The sequence below is a fragment of the Lagenorhynchus albirostris genome, chromosome 7, assembly GCF_949774975.1.
Source record: "Lagenorhynchus albirostris chromosome 7, mLagAlb1.1, whole genome shotgun sequence".
Taxonomy (NCBI): domain Eukaryota; kingdom Metazoa; phylum Chordata; class Mammalia; order Artiodactyla; family Delphinidae; genus Lagenorhynchus; species Lagenorhynchus albirostris.
The window spans coordinates 112,615,819-112,636,197 of record NC_083101.1 but is presented as its reverse complement, the minus strand read 5'-3'; the positions used below and the strand labels follow the sequence as shown (position 1 = coordinate 112,636,197).

Genomic DNA, 20,379 nt, shown 5'->3' with positions numbered 1-20,379 from the left:
AGTTGTTTTCAATAGCGAGGTAAATTAGAACAGTGTGCTACTCCCAGAAACAGAACATCTCTGCAGAATTCTTAACGCATTAATGCTAAATGTACCTTTTCCTATTAAATCTATTCCTTTTCACTCTCTAGAGGAGATAAATTTTAAAAGAATGTGGAAGTAATAGCACAGGGTAAGGCCAGGAACTGGTTTGACCCTGGCCATCTACACAAGTGAATGCACTCATGTGACAACTCAGTGCCCTCACCTGAGAAATGTAGATAACACTAAATTATCCTGATAGCCCTTGCTCGCTCTAATATTCTATCAATCTATAGATACTTCCACGTTCCTCCTCCAACACCTACAATAGACCTTACTGAACAATAAAAACCCTCTTTACCACTGGCAGACAACCTTTCCATAATAACACCCCAGAGCCACTCACTACCAATTGACTGAAGATGGCACATATCCTATTTGTCACTCCTGTTCTTGTATAGATGACATCTTTCGAAATATGGCTAAACAACTCTTTCTACTGTGTTATACTCCTACCTGCATTTCTAGGTTAAGAATTTAAAAATACTCACTCCCACAAATCATTATCATCATTTAAGACTGTAGAGAATTAAATTACAGAATTCAAATATTCTTCTATTGAAAAAAAAAATGTTCAGGTAAAATAATCCAAAGTATTCTCAGCTCTCTGTAAAAGCATTCTACTAATAACAGTGCTATTAAATAAAAGACAACCAATAGTGTACTTCAGGTAGAGAGTAAAAATTTAATAGCAATATCATAAAATAAACAAACATATAAAAATCAAGTATTTAGCTTTGGATGTTAGAAATAATATACATAATTAATTCAGCATACTACTGATAGTGCTGCAACATACAATTCTTCTGTTCAAATTATAGATAATGACAATAAGGCTTCTTTGTTCTCAGAGTTTCCAAAATTCTGCTTTTATTACTAAAAGCATCTGGACTTCAGACATCTCTAATGATGTAACACCTGGCATACCGCAATTGAAGCTGTGTGACCATTGTCTTAATGACCTAACAAAATCTTCTCCTAATGGTATTGAAAGAGGTAAACATTTCCCCCCTTTGGAATACTAGTTACCAAAACTGTCACACTGTCAAAATAAAAATGATTCATTTCTTCTTTTGAATCTCAATTAAAAAGCACATGCATGAGAGGAAGCTGAAAATCAAAAGGGCAACTTTATGTTATATGCTAGATCAATGTTAAAATTCACAGACTAATTTTTAGATATAGTCTTCCTTGTTCTGGTCCTCAAAAAGAAAGAAAAGTAATTAACTTTTTCAATATCAGGAAATATATTTTTGCTATTCTTTCGTAATCAAATTTTTCAATGACTTCTAAGACTGTTTTTATAGCCTGTTTCCATTCAGCTAGTTCAGGAGACACACTGGTTGAAAAAGGACTGAGAATATAAACTTTAAGGCTAAAAGTTCCATCTTCGAAATGTTAAGATTTAAATAGAGCCCTTGACAAGGTTATTTAATCTAGAATTGCTGGCCATGAAAACAAGTAGACAGAAAAAAGGGTCATGCTTAAATGCATAATTGAAAAAGCAAAGGCAGGTCTTTCACAACAGAAGTTACTCTTTCAACTTAAAGACATTTGCTGAAAGTAAAAATTACCTTGCTGCATGGTACATCTTCTTCAAAGCCATTGAGTCCAGTCTGGATCACTGTGTTTTACACTTTGGTTGGAACATTTAATAAAGTGTATATTCTGTAGGAGATAACTATAGAACTCAATAAACAAAATAAAATAGATAAAAAACTAGAATCTTAATTGAAAAATGGCATGTTTCTCCATCATTTTCATGTAATCAGCATGCTCATTTTAAATCTAATATTTCATTTATAAAAAATCGCTATATTTCCCACTGAAGCTTGTTATTCTGATGAGCCAAAATTTAAATGCTTTCATTCCGTTGAGGATTAAACGTTCTGAGCATTATTCATCATTATCTGTACAAAAAGAAAAAAATTTAATTCATTCATTGCAAATCAAGCTCTATGTATTTACTTAGTAAAAAACTCATTCTCTGTCACACTAAAGGAAAAGAGCCTTACTGTAGTTTTAAATGTAGTTTTTATTACAATATCACAAACTCAATGTAAAATATTCAGACAGTACAATAAAGAATTAAGTGGGAAGCAAAAATTACCTAACAGCCAAAGATAACCAAAGCTAACAGTTTTATATAAATCTTCCCAGATTGCTTACTTATGCATACACAAATATGTTTTAAAAAATTACAACAAGATGCAGTTCTGAGACTTGAGTTTTTCCCTTTGAAACACATAATGGATGGAAAGATGGACAAATAAGTGATAAAGCAAGATTATAAAATGTTAATGGAAGAATCTAGATGGTGGGCATATGGGTGGTAACTGAAGTTTTTTCAACATTTTCATATGATAAAAATTTTACAATAAAATGTTGAAAATGAATAAATCATAGATATATTCCATGTCAGTTTCAATGGCTGTGTAGTATTTTCTTTACAGATATGGTATATTTAAATTAACCATTTGTATTTATAGACATTCTAGTTATCTCCAATTTTCATTAGTCTAAAAAAACACTGTGGAATGAATTAAACAGACTGCTTAATTTAACCTTACATAACAGTCACTATCTTCACACTCCAGAAAGCTCTTCCGTTAAAATCGAAGTGTCATCTCTAATCACTGCACTGCTTGAAACCCCTCACGAGCTCCCCACAGGCTCAGGACAGAACCTGTGCTCCTTATGTGGACTGCAATGCCCTTCAGGATCTGGTCTTTTAAGTACTTCTAGCCTTGTCTACTTCCATTGCCCATCTTCCCCAGCTGTCCCCATAATAAATGCTCTAGTAACACTGAAGAGCTTACAGTTCCTGTAGTACAACAGCTGGCACCCCTCTATGTACAAGGAGACATATGCCTTGGGGGATAAATCCCCACTTATCTGTCAAAATCCAGCTCTGACGTCCTCTCCCCTGGGAAGAATGATCCTGACACTTTATTTCTTCCAATATAGCTGGACCATCACTTTACACAACATATTTTATTGCTTTCAGTGTTACACTTATTGCTGTGTACTATAATTTACTTATTTTTTTTACAATGACAAACTGTTTCAAACAGAAAAGTACAGATTCAAACAGAAAAGTACAGAGAATAAACTAATGAACACACAGGTACCTAATATCTAGAATTAGTAAAAGTTAACTTTTGGCCACACTGGTTTGGAGAACTGATTCAAGAAAAACACATTAAAGAGAGAGAGCACCCTTTTCCCATCTTATTGCCTTCTCCTCCTGCTGAGGGGTGTTAACAGTATCCTGAAATTGATGTGTCCCCTTCCTTCCCATGGCTTATTTTTATTACATATATGCACATTTAAATAAAAGTGCTTTTAAACATTATATAAATGGTATCATGTACTACTTATTCAACTCATCATATTGGTGGGGCTTATCCAAGTGATAGATGAAAATTTCATTCCTTCACTGTAACTGGTGTACAGAATCTCATCACATAAATAGCACAATATTCTATCTAAAATAAATGTAGAAGGAAGGTCTTTGTTTCCTTCTTAGCCGTTTACAAGTTTGGACTGCTAAGATCAATGTTCTAAACGAGGACCTGCTGGCCTTTGCCATTCTATGACTGTCTACACTTGGCTCCTCCTCTCCTTAAAGAATAAATTTTTTAGGAATAATATAAAGCAGTTCACACATTGTACTATCTCTATTTGATCTCTGACTCTAGACTAGCTAGTACCTAGCTAAAGACTAAGTGGCATTTATTTTACCAATTGCTACACCTGTAGGCACTTAGCAAATCTGCAATGTGACAATATGAGGGAGTTGTATACAGTGGGTTCTTACCACATCTGCACAGTGACAGGGGAGTTGTATACTGTAGGTGCTTACCAAACCTGCACTGTGACAGTATGGGGGTGTTGTATACTATAGGTGGTTACCAAACCTGCACTGTGACAGTATGGGGGTGTTGTATACTGTAGGCAGTTACCAAACCTGCACTGTGACAGTATGGGGGTGTTGTATACTATAGGTGGTTACCAAACCTGCACTGTGACAGTATGGGGGTGTTGTATACTGTAGGCGCTTACCAAACCTGCACTGTGACAGTATGGGGGTGTTGTATACTGTAGGCGCTTACCAAACCTGTACTGTCACAGTCAGGGGTGTTGTATACTGTAGGCGCTTACCACACCTGCACTATGACAGGGGAGTTGCATACTGTGGGTGCTTACCAAACCTGCACTGTAACAGCTGGGGGAGTTGAATAGTTCAGGCTGTCTTTTGAGGACTCACATAATTTCTGATTAAATAAAACAGAAATGTGTTGTAGAAAATCTTTTTAACTTCTAACTTAATGCCCCTGATACCACTATTGGGTGTACTACATATCATTATTCATCCCCTCCCTCATTACGCCCCACCAACACAGAAAATAAAAGTGTCTAAGCACCATATGCAGATGACATGGTTTTACTGTTATCTCCTAAGATGTGGCCTAAAAGACGACAGTCTGGGGAAAGACAGCTAGATATGCAGTATAAGAATTTCGAAAAAGAAGGACTCTAAAGGGAGACATCAAGATGGCAGAGTAAGAGGATGTGGAGCTCACCATCACCCGCACCAGGAACACATTAAAAATACATCGACATGTGGAACAATTCTCACTGAAAACAAACTGGAAACTAGCTGGATTGCTGTACAACCAAGGCTGTAAGAAAGATTCTCAGAGAATCTGGTATGATGGGAAGAAGAGAGGTCAGGTCATGACCTGTGCCCCTGGGAGGGGACTCAGAGGAAAAGGGAGACTGCAGCGATGGACACTTGCCTTGGGGAGTGAGCGGGTCGAGCCACAGACTGGGCATCCCAGTCCTGGGGTCCTAGACAGAGGACACAAGCCTTGTTGGCTGGCTGGAAGATGCTGTGACAAATACAAGGACTGGAGAAGTCTGGAGTCCAGTTGTGAGGAGCTCGAGTGTTGGCCCCAGAGGCAGTGCAGAGAGAGGTGCGCTCTGACGGCTGAGGTTCTTCCCGGGACCACCTCATCACACAACCCCAGCCCAAGCAGAGCCAATTCTCCAGCCCCATTCACTCCAAGCCACAGCGTAGCACTGGAACTGGGGTAGCCAGGACTGGGGAAGAGACTGAACCTTGGGACACAGAGGTGACCCAGGCCTGAGGCAGAGCCGGGTGGGGCAGCAGGTGCCACTGTTGGCACTTACTCAAGTGGTACCATATGATATCACTTATATGTGGAATCTAAAATATGACACACATGAACTTATCCATGAAACAGAAACAGACTCACAGACAGAGTACAGCCATGTGGTTGCCAAGGTGGGGTGGTGAGGAGGGATGGATTAGGAATTTGGGGTTAGCAGATGCAAACTATTATATATAGAATGGATAAACAACAAAGTCCTACTGTACAGCACAGGGAACTATATTCAATATCCAGGGATAAACCATAATGGAAAAGAATATAAAAAAAATGTGTGTGTGTGTATATATATATATATATATATATATATATATATATCTGAATCACTTTGCTGTACAGCAGAAATTAAAACAACAATGTAAATCAACTACAGTCAATAAAATATTTAAAAATAGGAAAAAAAAAAGAAAGAAAAGGCAGAGGAACTGCTCTCGATTCAAAGAGTAAGAGAAAACTCTGGATAAATAATGAAATAGAAATAAATAATTTTCCAGATAAAAAATTCAAAACATTAGTAAAGAAAATGTTAACTGAATTAGGGAAAAGAATTGATCTAAACACTGAACATTTTAATGAAGAACTAGAAAATATAGAAAAGGGCCAATCAGAAATGAATAATACAACAGGTGAAATAAAAACACACTATAAGGAAATGAATCACTAAGTGATACAGAAGACTGCACAAGTGATCTGGAAGATATAACTGAACAATGGAAACCACCCAATCAGAACAAGAGAAAGAAAAATTGCTTTCATTTAAAAAAGTTTGTTTAAGAGATATTTGAGATAGCATTAGGTGTTCCAACATTCACATTATAGGAGTCCCAGAAGGAGAAGAGAGAGAGAAGGGGATCAAAAATGTATGTGAGGAAATTATGGCTGAAAAATTCCCAAACCTGTAGAAGAATATAGATATCCAGGTACAGGAAGCACAGAGGGTTCCAAACGAGATGAACCCAAATGGACCCACACAAAGACCTACCACAATGAAAATGGCAAAAGTTAAAGATAAAGAGAGGATTCTAAAGGCAGCAAGATAAAAACAAAGAGTTATATAAAAGGGAACCCCCATAAGGCTATCAGCTGATTTCTCTGCAGAAACTTTGCAGGCCAGAAGGGAGTGGCAATATATATTCAAAGTCCTGATAGGGAAAAACTTGCAACCCAGGACACTCCACTCAGAAAGATTATCATTTAGAACAGAAGGAGAGAGAAAGAATTTCTCCAACAAACAAAAATTAAACGAATACAGCAATACTAAACTGACTCTAAAAAGAATGGTGAACTGTGTCCTCTAAATGGAAAAGAAGTAAAAACCTATAAGAAAGGGAAAATATGACTAGGAAAGGCAAGTATATAGTAAGGATTGAAGATCAACCACTTAAGCCAGTACATAGGTTGAAAGACAAAAAAAAGTTAAAAGCAACTATAATTACAATGAACAGTTAAGGGATAAGCAAGAATATGTAACATACGACATAAAAAACACAAAATGTGGGAGATGGAGTAAAAAATGTAGCTCTTTTGGAATACCTTTGAACCTAAATGACTAGCAGTTTAAAACACGTAGATAAAATTATGGGTCAACATGCCAACATATATGAATCCCATGGTAACCACAAATCAAACCCTACAATAGATACACAAAAATCAAAAAGAAAAAAACACAGCATACCACTAAAGAAAATCATCAAATCATAAGAGAAGAAATTAACAGAGAAGAACTACAACGGCCAGAAAACAGTAAGAACTACAACAGCCAGAAAACAGAGAAGAATTACAACAGCCAGAAAAAAGAAAACAGTAAGTACATACCTATCAGTTAAGTACTTTAAATATCAATGGATTAAATGCTGTCATCAAAAGACATAGGGTAGCTGATTAGATTTTTAAAAAAACCCCAAAACCAAGCCCCTTCAGTATGTTGCCTACAAGAGAGACACTTCAGGGCTAAAAGCAAACACAGATTGAAAGTGAGGGGATGGAAAAAGATATTTCATGCAAATGGAAATGACAAGAAAGTGGGGGTAGCAATACATATATCAGACAAAAATAGACTTTAAAACAAAGGCCATAAAGAAAGATATTATAACAATAAATGGATCAATACAAGAAGAGAATATTACATTACTTAACATACACGCACCCAATATAGGAGCACCTAAATATATAAAGCAAAAACTAACAGACATAAAGGGAGAAACTGACAACACTACAATAACAGTAGGGGACTTTAACACCCCACTTACATCAATGGACAGATCATCCAGACAGAAAATCAATAGGCAACAGTGGTCTTAAATAGCTAAATAGACTAGTTGGTCTTAACACATCTCTATAGGAGTTTACATCCAAAAACGGCAGAGTACATATTCTTTTCAAGTGCTCATGGAACATTCTCCAGGATAGATCACATGCTAGGCCCCAAAACAAGTCTCAACAAATTTACGAGGATAGAAATTATATCAAGCCATATATCAATTACAGAAAGAAAACAGGGAAAAGAACAAACACATGGAGACCAAACAACATGCTACTAAAAACCCAATGGGTCGATGAAGAAATCAAAGGGGAAATCAGAAAACACCTCAAGACAAATGAAAATAAAAACACAACATTCCAAAACCTTATGGATGCAGCAAAAGCAGTTCTAAGAGGAAAGTTCATAGGCATACAGGTCTTCCTCAAGAAATAGGAAAAACTTCAAAAACACAATCTAACCTACCACCTAAAGGAATTAGAAAAAGAAGTACAAACAAAGCCCAAAGTCAGCAAAAGGTAGGAAAATATATAAAGAAAATAAATAAAATACAGACCAAAAAAAAAAGATAGAAAAGATTAATGAAACTAAGAGTTGATTTTTGATAACTCTTTTTGATAAACAAAGTTGATAAACCTTTAGCAAGGCTCAAAAAGAAAAAAAAGAGGACCCAAATAAAAAAAATGAAAGTGAAGAAATAACAACCAATACCACAGAGGTAACAAGAAAATCATACTACTACGAAGTTATATGCCAACAAATTGAACAGAAGAAATGGACAAATTTCTAGCAACACACAACCTGTCAAGACTGAATCAAGAAGAAGCAATCTGAACAGATCAATCACTAGTAGTGAAACTGAATTTGTAATAAAGAAAACCTCCCAGCCAACAAAAGTCCAGGACCAGAGGGCTTCACAGGGAAATTCTACTAAACATATAAAGAAATAATAGCTATCCTTCACAAACTATTCCAAAAAATTAAAGAGGATGGGATGCTCCCAAATTTATTCTACGAGGCCACCATTACCCTGATACCAAAACCAGACAAAGGCACTACAAGAAAAGAAAGTTACAGGCCAATCTCTTTGATGAATATAGATGCAAAACTCCTCAACAGGGCTTCCCTGGTGGTGCAGTGGTTGAGAGTCCACCTGCCGATGCAGGGGACAAGGGTTCGTGCCCTGGTCTGGGAAGACCCCCACATGCCGCAGAGTGGATGGGCCCATGAGCCATGGTCGCTGAGCCTGCGCGTCTGGAGCCTGTGCTCCGCAACGGGAGAGGCCACAACAGTGAGAGGCCCGCGTACCACAAAACAAACAAACAAACAAACAAAAACTCCTCAACAAAATATTAGCAAACCAAATCCAAAAATATATAAAAAGGATCATACACCAGGATCATGTTGGATTTATTCTCAGGATGCAAGGATGGTTCAACATTTGCAAATCTACGAATGTGACAGCACCACATTAACAAAGGGAAGCATAAAAAAATCACATGATCATCTCAATAGGTGCAGAAAGCATTTAAGAAAATTCAACGTCCATTCATGATAAAAATTTCCATCAAGTTATGTATAAAGGGAACTCATCTCAACATGATAAGGGCCATTTATGACAAACCCACAGCTAATATCACACTCAACAGTGAAAAGCTGAAAACTTTTCCTCTATATTCAGGAACTAGACAAGGATGCCCACTCTTGCCACTTCTATTTACATAGTGTTAGAAGCCCTAGCCACAGCAATCAGACAAGAAAAAGACATAAAAGGCATCCAAATTGGAAAGGAAGAAGTAAAACTATCACTTCTTGCAGATGACATGATACTTTATATAAGAAAACACTAGTTTCCCCCCCAAAACTATTAGAACTAATAAATGAATTCAGCAAAGTTGCAGGATACAAGATTAACATATAGAAATCTGTTGCTTTTCTAAACATTAATAATAAATCATCAGAAAGAGAAAAAAAAATCCTGTTTAAAATCACATCAAAGAGAATAAAATACACAGGAATAAACTTAACCAAGGAGGTGAACGACCTATACACTGAAAACTGTAAAACAGTTATGAAGGAAACTGAAGATAATACAAAGAAATAGAAAGATATGCTGTGCTCTTGGATTGGAAGAATTAATATTGTTAAATGGCATACTAGCCAAAGCAGGCTACAGATTTAATGCAATCTCTATCAAAATACCCATGACATTTTCCCTAGAACTAGAACAAATGATCCAAAAATTCATATGGAACCACAAAAGACCCTGAATTGCCAAAGCAATCTTGAGGAAAAAAAGAAACAAAGCTGGAGGCTATCTCCCTCCCAGACTTCAGACTACAGTAAGTCCCCTACATATAAATCTTCAAGTTGCAAACTTTCAAAGATGCAAACATGCGTTCTCATGTCCAATCACATAAGTTAGTTCACATGTCTGGTGTACATTGTCACATGTATGCATCCTCTATAAGTGGTTGTTCTTTTGTGTATGCTACTGTACAGTACTGTATAGAGTACAGTAATACAGTATCTTTATTTCAAGCCCAGGAAGCACACGTAAAGGCAGCGGTGTGTAGCTGGTATGGCTAAGAAATGCCAAGTGATAACAATGGAAAGAAAAGTGAAAATAATTGAGAGAGTGGAGCTACAAGAGGAAGAAGAAGTAACTGAAGAACCAAAGAGATTCACGATGCAGGAAATGGCAAGGGGATTCTCTTTATTTGAGGAAGCACTGTTAGTCTCTGAGGCTCAGGACCCAAACATAGAATGGTACACGAAGGTTGCAGCAGCCATTCAGAATGCAATCCAGTGATACCATGTCATCCATGATGAGAAAAAAAGAGCTACTACACAGACATCATTGGATCGTTTTTTCAAGAGGGTAGATAGAACTGAATCCAGCAAGGAAGCAGAACCTGTGCCATCAACGTCAGGCATGAATGAAACTGCAGCTCGCCCTCTGTCTCCTATTGCTGATGATCTTTCAGCTCTGCCATCTCCCACCTCCTCTCCCTCCTCCAGTTAGTAGCTCTTCTTGCCTATTCACTCGATGCCAGCCCCGGATGCCAGCTGTTGTACTGGACTACTGTACTTTTCAAGGTACTATACTATAAGATTAAAAATATTTTATTTTTTGTGATTCTTTGTTTTTTACATATTATTTGTGTGAAAAGTATTATAAAACTATTGTGGTACGGTACTATATAGCCGACTGTGTTATTTGGGTACCTAGGCTAACTTTGTTGGACTTATGAACAAACTGGACTTACGAATGTGCTCTCAGAACAGAACTCATTCATATGTAGGGGACTTACTGTCTACTACAAAGTTACAGTAATCAAAACAGTGTGGTGTTGGCACAAAAACAGACATATAGATCAATGGAACAGAATAGAGAGTCCAAAAACAAACCCACACACCTATGGTCAATTAATCTATGACAAAGGAGGTAAGAACATATAATGGAGAAAGACATTCTCTTCAAGGAGTAGTGCTGGGAAAACTGGACAGATGCATGTAAAAGAATGAGATTAGAACATTTCCTCACACCATATACAAAAATAAACTCAAAATGGATTAAAAACCTAAATGTTAAACCTGAAACCATAAGACTCATAGAAGAGAACATAGAGCACTCCTGACATAAATCATAGCAATATTTTTTTGGATCCATCTCCTAAGGCAAAAGAAATAAAAGCAAAAACAAACAAATGGACCTAATTAAACTTAAAAGCTTTTTGCACAGCAAAGGAAACCACCAGCAAAACAAAAACACAACCTTCTGAATGGGAGAAAATATTGCAAATGATATGACTAACAAGGGATTAATATCCAAAGTATATAAACAGCTCATACAACTCAATATAAAACAAACCCAAACCCAAAACCAAAAATCAACCTAACCAAAAATGGGCAGAAGAGGGAGTTCCCTGGTAGTCCAGTGGTAAAGAATTTGCCTTCCAATGCAGGGGACGTGGGTTTGACACCTGGTCAGGGAACTAAGATCCCACATGCCATGGGGCAACTAAACCCGCGCACCACACCTACTGAGCTCGTGTGCCCCAATGAGAGAGCCCATGTGCCGCAAACTACAGAGCCCATTCACTCTGAAGTCTGCGTGCCACAACTAGAGAGAAGCCTGCATGCCACAACAAAGAGCCTGCGCTGCAATGGAAGATCCCACACACCTCAACGAAGACTCCCGTGTGCCACAACTAAGACACAACACAGCCATAAATTAAAAAACAAACAAATAAATAAATAAATGGGAAGGGGCTTCCCTGGTGGTGCAGTGGTTGAGAGTCCGCCTGCCGATGCAGGGGACACGGGTTCATGCCCCGGTCTGGGAGGATCCCACATGCCACGAAGCGGCTGGGCCCGTGAGCCATGGCCGCTGAGCCTGCACGTCCAGAGCCTCTGCTCCGCAACGGGAGAGGCCACAGCAGTGAGAGGCCAGTGTACCGCAAAATAAATAAATAAATAAATAGTCAGAAGTCCTGACTAGACATTTTCCAAAGACATACAGATGCCTAACACACATGAAAAGATGTCCAACGTCACTAATTATTAGAGAAATGCAAATCAAAACGAGATATCACCTCATCACCTGCCATCACCAAAAAGCCTACAAATAACAAATGTTGGAGAGAATGTGAAGAAAACGGAACCCTTGTACACTGTTGGTGGGAATGTAAATTGGTGCAGTCATTATGGAAAAAACTAAAAATAGAAGTACCATATGATCCAGTATTCTATTCTTGGGTATATATCCTGAAAACAGAAACACTGATTCAAAAAAGATACATGCACCCCAAAGTTCATAGCACCGTTATCTACAATAGCCAAGATATGGAAGCAAACTAAACGTCCATCAACATATGAATGGATAAAGAGGAGGTGGTACATATATACAATGGAATATTACTCAGCCATAAAAAAGAATGAAATCCTGCCATTTGCAGCAATGTGGATGGACCTAGAGAATATGCTTAGTGAAAGCAGTCACATAGAGAAAGTCTAATAGTCCATGATACCACTTATTTTGGAATCTTTAAAAATAATACAAATGAATATTCATGCAAAAAAGAAACAGACTCACAGATACAATAAACAAACTAGTGGCTACCAAAGGGGAAAGGGAAGGGGGGAGGGGCAAATTAGGGGCATGTGATTAAGAGATACAAGCTACTCTGTATAAAATATATAAGAAACAGGGCTTCCCTGGTGGTGCAGTGGTTGAGAGTCCGCCTGCCAATGCAGGGGACACGGGTTCGTGCCCTGGTCCGGGAAGATCCCACATGCCACGCAGCGGCTAGGCCCGTGAGTCATGGCCGCTGAGCCTGCGCGTCCGGAGCCTGTGCTCCACAACGGGAGAGGTCACAACAGTGAGAGGCCCGCATACCACCACTACCACCACCACAACAAAAATCCCTTGCTCGCAGACTCACACCAAAACCCTATCAGTGAGTGGCAAGTGACAATTAAGCTGCATCTAACGGGGTAGACCAGACATAAGCAACACACTTTGGGTGTCACTGTCTCCCGTCACCCCCACATGGGACCATCTAGTTGCAGGAAAACAAGCTCAGGGCTCCCACTGATTCTGCATTATGGTGAGTTGTATAATTATTTCATTATATATTACAATGTAATAATAATGAAGTGCACAATAAATGTAACACGCTTGTTTCATCCCCAAACAATTCCCACCCCACCCCCCACTCTGTGGAAAAACTGTCTTCCACGGAACCGGTCCCTGGCACCATAAAAGTTGGGGATGGCTGATTTAGAGAATTCAATATACATTTTACAACCAGGTTAGTGAGTTGATATGCTTAGCTGCTTTACCTTTTTTTCCAGGCTAAAGGAATTACTGCAGGCTTTACGATCCAGAACTCGGGGTCCTCGTGCCCTTTCATTTGTGTGGTAGAGTAAACCTGGTACTGCTTCTTGAGGAGTGTATTAGCCGGCATGATTGGTGGTGTTTTGCAGGGGAATGGCCTTCTGTGTAGGCATGTGTCCTTCTGAAACCACTCAGCTGTCACAGGACGGTGTCAATTCTACCTCATGGCTCAGCTGACTGTGCTTTTTCTCCAAGGAAGGGGCAAGTTTTCCAAATACCTGTCAAGCAACGCTAACTCCCAAGCACACTGTTGCTGACTACTCATGGAAAGCATCTTGAAACAATACTTGTGAGAACTGCCTGAAGGATGCAGTCTGAGTATGAACAGAACTAGTCTGATACTCTCCACAGATTCACTCAAATACAATCATTTTTCTGGCCTCATGCCATTAACTTCCACATGCCATATTATGAGAAAGGGTGCTATGAAATCCAAATATTGTAGAAGTTACTGAGAATGTTTTCAGGCCATAACAGGGCTGTTTTATAAAATGGTGTCCAAGATTTCAATTAAATCAGGAATATACAAGTTCCAGATAATGTTTATATTTTATATATTTTGATAAAAATATTATATATATATATTTAAAACCCCACGTTTTATAGTAATAAACACAACTGAAAGACATTTGCAAACACTAAGACTTCAGTTTTTCACTGAGGTCTATGGACTTAGATTCTTGGAGTCTGAAAAACCATCTTCCCCTTTAGGGGACTCTACATGCTACCCGAGTTTGAGGAACACTTTATCATAGTCCCCTTTTTAGAAGAATCACTGGACATTTTTCCTTTGTTTCAATACCAAAAAGAGCTGTCCTCTGAGTAACGGACATATTTCGTCTCAAGTGATTAGTTAGGTTTCCTGCTTTGCTACAAATCTCAGCACCAAATTTGTGAATTATTTTCCCAAATTGTAGAGACCCTTTGACCATGAACTTTCTGTTCCTACTTCAACTTGGCTTAATATTATATTGCTTGCACTCATTTGCCTGAGGTATTCATTTGCCTGATAATGTTGACTTTCCCAAACATTTGTTTTTAACTTAATTTCAGTTTGATCTGTGTGTATGTGTGTATAAACAAACACACACACATATATATACATTGCACTATATATCATGTAGTTAAACCTTTTTTTGGGGAACGAGATGGAATATAAATCAATCTTATGAAAATTTATACTGCCAAAATTACGCATCAACAGTTTAAATCCTTGACTTTAGTCTACAAATCATACCTTTAAAGTAATAGTATTAATTTTTGACAAATATTTTTAGAAATGCTTTTTTTCTTTTTTTTGCGGTATGCAGGCCTCTCACTGCTGTGGCCTCTCTCATTGCGGAGCACAGGCTCCAGACGCGCAGGCTCAGCAGCCGTGGCTCACGGGCCCAGCCGCTCCGCGGCATGTGGGATCCTCCCGGACCGGGGCACGAACCTGTGTTCCCTGCATCGGCAGGCGGACTCTCAACCACTGTGCCACCAGTGAAGTCCTAGAAATGAATTCTTGTTCAAAATATTCCAAATCAGTTTACAAACTAATTATACAAATTAGGTTCATTACTGCATAGTAAGTTACTGAAAAAGATCACATATCATTTATCTTGATTACCCACTTCATTCACTAAACTTGGTTGCAAGTAACTTTAAGCTTTTTGCAAAAAAATTAAATGCTCTCAGAATAGACTTGTATCAAGAAAGACAATCAAAAGAATCTGGTATATAAGCTGTCAGGGAATTTCTGAAAGAGAAGTTTCAAGATATTTTGTGTAATGGAATACCTTCATTAGAATAAGTCTGTATCTCTGCTTTGAAGACACTAAACATTTATTTGGATAAGTACGTTCTTATATTTTTTCCCCAAAGTGGAATTATTTTATTGTCCTTTGACATTTTTTTTTAATAAAGAAGAGCTCCCTTAAATTTCTACTGATAGGTTTCATAGCAACCACCATAAGCATAAAACGTGATTCTGTTTGCGCCTATTTCTGATAATCTGAACTACTACGTAGTGAAGCACACAGGCAGCACTATCTGCTGGCTTATAAAAAGGACTGGTTTACGTTCAATCTGTTCCTTGCTGCTAATGGCCTGAACTACTCCTTGGCAGTTATTCTGTTAGCTTAAGAAGAAAAGTAATGAAAATGCAGTGGGGTCTGAAGCTGTAAGAGTACTTACTGGGCTTCCCTGGTGGCACAGTGGTTAAGAATCCGCCTGCCAGTGCAGGGGACATGGGTTCGAGCTCTGGTCCAGGAAGATCCCACATGCCGCGGAGCAACTAAGCCCGTGAGCCACAACTACTGAGCCTGCACTCTAGAGCCTGTGAGCCACAACTACTGAGCCCGTGTGCCACAGCTACTGAGGCCTGCGCGCCTAGAGCCTGTGCTCCGCAACAAGAGAAGCCACCACAATGAGAAGTCCGCACGCCGCAACAAAGAGCGGCCCCTGCTTGCCGCAACTAGAGAAAGCCCACGCACAGCAACAAAGACCCAACGCAGCCAAAAATAAATAAATAAATAAAATTAAAAAAAAAAGAGTACTTACTCTACCTGAAGATTTTTTAGTTTCAATTTAACGATAACTATTAGAATTTTATCAAGAATTTTACTTCCATTAAAGCAACTCAAGAAACAGTTTTTGCTGAGCTTACAGTTAATGTAAATAAGTCTACGTAACCATGAAGTTTCTCCCAAAATAAAAAGCATTCTTGAGCTGTGATTTTAGCAGACTTAATTTTTCATGAGTGAAAATGTCAAATATTTTAATAAAACCCTGGCTCTGAAATACCTGAACTGAACACCCCTCTGAACACGAAGTCCGGGTCCTCACCAACTCACGCCAACTGCCTCTACCATTTCCATCAGGTGCTCCCGCTGCCTCTTCCACTATGTCAGTCCTTTCACTTCAGAAACCTTCACTGGTTTCCTCCAGTTCCTTACACATTTCACAGGGTCAATCACAAAGACTAATTCTCAACAGGAAGCTCCTAATATAGTCAGTCTAACCCTAACACAGATGAATCGCTGGTTTGTTCTTTTCCCTACAAGTCACGCCTTCTACGTTTCTTTCCATTTTTCCCAGTTTGATCTCCCTTCTCTAATTCCTACTGAACTGAAAACATTTCAGAATGAGCACTTCTATGTATAGTTTTACACTTTCTTTCCTATCTATCTGTCTTATCTCCCAAGGAAACTGTACACAACATGTAAGCACAGACCATGCCCTTCAGTGGCCACAGAAATGAAGTGCCAGGCCCACGGGGGCTCCATAAACACTCTGAAAATCCACCACAGTGCATGAGGTTGGAGGTCATGCTCCATGTGATAGCAAAGGAAACAAACTCGAGACACAATAAATCACCTTGTGTCATGACCAGCTTGTCAGAGTCGGGAATGTAACTCTGGTCTCTGGGTTCCATGCTTAGTGCTCTTGACCAATTTAAGGGGAAAAACATTTTTAACTTTAATAACTTTTAATAAAGTCCTAACACATTCTGAGTAATTCTATTGGTAAATATTTTCCAAATATAAAAATGGTTTACCCTCAAATCACTGTAGATGAACTCTACTTACTCTCAACAGAAGAGATTACATTTGGTTCTAGTTAGGAGAAATTTTACGTATGTGTCTAAAATTTTAATTCTGCCTCCTTAATAAAAAAGTATTCTAATTTCTAGAGCTGTCCAATAAGGAGGCTTTTAAAAAATCTCATTCAAAATGTTACTTGCAAATTAAATTAAAATATTGACTTAAAAAACTTAAGCCAATAAAAGCTCATGCCAGAAACAGTCAAAAAGGACACCGTTAATTGCTTCAAAGTACTACATATAATTCCAATATAGATTTCACCAAAATGCATGTGATATAACGTCATCAATTTACATTTGTCATTTTATTTTTTGCACATTTATTTAAAATATAAGGATGTGAGGAAATCTTACCTTCTTGATAGGCTCCATCTGCCATAACTAAATGAAGAATCTTGGAATAAAGATGCTGATGTTCATTTCCCAAAAGATTCTGAACCACTGTTGAACAAATCTCAATATTTTCATCTTCATCTTCATGAACAGCCTATACCAAATTTCCAAATATAAATTAATATTTGAATGTTAACCTCCTCTAATTGGAGACTTTGTTTATTATTTATAATGGGTCTAATGACCAATAAAAATCACTGACATTTCACTAGTAATTCAAACAGAGCATATTTCAAAATTAAATGCTTTAAGTGACATTTTACTCACTTTTACTTTCTCGTAAACCTCAAAGAACTTTTCGAAGCCTATTTCCTGCTCTAGGTGAAGCCTTAGTTCCTCTAAATGATTAAAGACACTGTCGTATTCACATTCACTAGTTATCTCACCATCACTGTTATCTAAAAACATAAATAAAAAAGAAGACATTTTATGATGTAAACGACTGAATAAAATAATTCTTACCATAACTGATTAAAATCCTGTGACACGTGAATACTGTCATTGGTAGACTACTTGTACATTCAATATAAAGTTTCTGTCATTATAATACTTGTCATACATATAGGTAATCAATGTATGTATATATAAATTTGTCTTAACAGGAATGTTCCTTTAGAAATCTTTTCTTTTATAGACATAAACAGTGAGTCAGGTTGGAATAAAAACTATTCCAAGAGATGTCACTGAATTTCGCTAAAAAAAAAAAAAAAAAAAAAGGAAAAAGCATACCCGTATGTTCTGCACTGAGGCAACCCACTCTATTTTTAAAAACTTGATATTAAACATAGGGCAAAACATGAACAAGCATATAGATGACCTAAGATGTATATCATAAAACTTGGAAGGCACTTAAAAAGTATTATAAATGCTTTATATGTTTTATGTCATGTACATGCCCAAGGTAATTTGAAAAATTCTAGTAAAAGAAAAATGAATGCAGAATCATTCTTTTTCACATTACCTCTTCTTCTCAAATAAATCGTTATTTAAATACACAAATTTTCTATGCATCTTAGGGTCAATGATATGAACAAGGAGCTGTTTCCAAACCAAAAAAAAAAAAAAAGAAGTGTCAAGGTTTTAAAAACTCTTTCAGTTTAACCCTGCTGGTTAAGCACTGTATGTGGAAGCCCTTTGTAAAACATAAAGGGCTAAGAAAACTAAGTTACTATCTTTATTACTAGGAAAATAAGTCACGAAGTGGAGGATAACAGGATAAAAATGCTTCAAGAAGCATTTCCATACTTCAGTGGAAAAGAAATGGGACAACTATGTATGCAGACTGTGTGAGAAGAGAGAGTGGACGCAAGTCAGCGACACAGAACAGGCTTCAGCCTCACTTAAGGCCGGAAGGGGCTCGTGTTGGAGGCCAGAAAGAGACACGCTGCTTGCAGTGTGGGCCACCACGCACCCGAGTGCCACTCCTCGTTGAGAGCGCTCTCGCTGCTAGGGCTGTCGTCCTCATCGCCCGCGTCCATGCCGTTGGCGGCCTGCTCCGCGTCGCTGGTCTTCAGGCCCAACCCCTCCTCCTCGCTGTAGTCCTCCCCAGGCTGCTCCCGCAGCAGCTGCTCCATGGAGGCCTGAAGCTCTTGTAAGTCTGTGTCAGCCTCTTCAAACACACTGAGAATTAAAAATTAAATGGAACGTTACCAAAACTTTACCTTTCTGAAATTTTACTTCAACTCCATATACATGCGCTCCTTTCTACTTAAAAGTACTCGTTGTGGGTAAAAAGAAATCTGAAAAAACACATAGTTTTTAACAAAGGAAATGAGGATTCACACAATTGATAAATAAAGCACACGACACATCTGGAATACGTACGCCCGAAGATGACTTGTATAAAATGGTCCTGATTTGTCAGAGAGAATCATGTAACTATCAACATTATTAATTCCTTAAGTTTTGAAAGAATGCTTCAATATTGAAGAGCCAGACTAAATATTTTTCTTTCATGTAGTTTTGAAGGTTCAGCAAAATCTTGGTGTGGATGTGCGACAGCTGGGCACTAGCCTCACTGCGGGGGTCTTGCCCTCCAGGCACTGCCCAGAGTATTAATTCTACTTTTGTGCAATTACAGATGCTGAAATGAACTGATTTATGCAAGTAATATCTTACACTCATATAATACCTTAGTTATTAAAGCTGTTTATCCTACTATTTAAATTTTATCCATACAAAACTCACTTTAGAAACCCAGAAACTATGAATCAAGGTGCTCAAGTGACTTGTCAAGGCCACGTGGTCAATAAATGACAAAAACGAGACTGAGATTTAGGCCTTCTGACCACATCTACAAGACCCTGGAAGCACACTCAGCACGCAGCTCCATTCCCCCAGGAGCTGCTTCTTTCTCCCTGGGGCATGCAAATGGAAGAACTTGTAGACTACGAGTTCATTCGAGTGTTAGATACGTAAAGTCCTCTGAAAGATTAGGGACCCACAGTGAGGATTTCAATAGTGGAAAAGCAGTATTAAGCAGAACACAAGGCTGATGAAGCCCTTTCTTAAAGTTTAGACTCTAACTGAATAAACAAATACTTACTGAAGAACTAAAACATAAATATTATTATGTGAGACCTCATACAAAATTTTCATTAACAGAAAAATAATTTTTAATGTAGAAATATCTTTATTTTGTACATATGTGTACAAACTCCTACACTTTGACTTTGCAGCACTTAAAGAAAAGCAACCATCATCTAATTAGAATGAGAAGGACAGTGTCTAATCTTTTGGATCATCCTTCTAGGAGCATTTAGCTTAGTATTTAATTACCAGACTTACATACCACGCACATCTGCTAGGTACCATTGCTATGTGACTAGGCATTAACCTGTTGGTAAAATCTTCCTGTAGAGGAATTAGTTTCCACCACAGATGGTATTAAAGCAAGTGGGCTGCTAACTATGCCAATGTAAGAAAAGTGTAAGAGGATTAACATTTTTTATGAAATGAGCACTCA

At 38.0% G+C, this 20,379-nt stretch overlaps 1 protein-coding gene across 4 annotated transcripts in view; it reads right to left on the bottom strand.

The window, feature by feature from the left end:
* Positions 1 to 746: 746 nt before the first annotated feature.
* Positions 747 to 20,379, bottom strand: part of NEK1 (NIMA related kinase 1) — a 213,440-nt gene continuing 193,807 nt past the window's right edge. For all 4 annotated transcript variants that reach the window (XM_060155835.1, XM_060155836.1, XM_060155837.1 and 1 more), the window contains 4 exons: positions 18,826 to 19,034; positions 17,682 to 17,812; positions 17,376 to 17,508; positions 747 to 1,991 (listed from right to left, as the gene is read on the bottom strand). In XM_060155835.1, the coding sequence (XP_060011818.1) occupies positions 1,978 to 1,991; positions 17,376 to 17,508; positions 17,682 to 17,812; positions 18,826 to 19,034 (487 nt within the window). In that variant the 3' untranslated portion in view covers positions 747 to 1,977. The remainder of the gene's footprint in view (positions 1,992 to 17,375; positions 17,509 to 17,681; positions 17,813 to 18,825; positions 19,035 to 20,379) is intronic.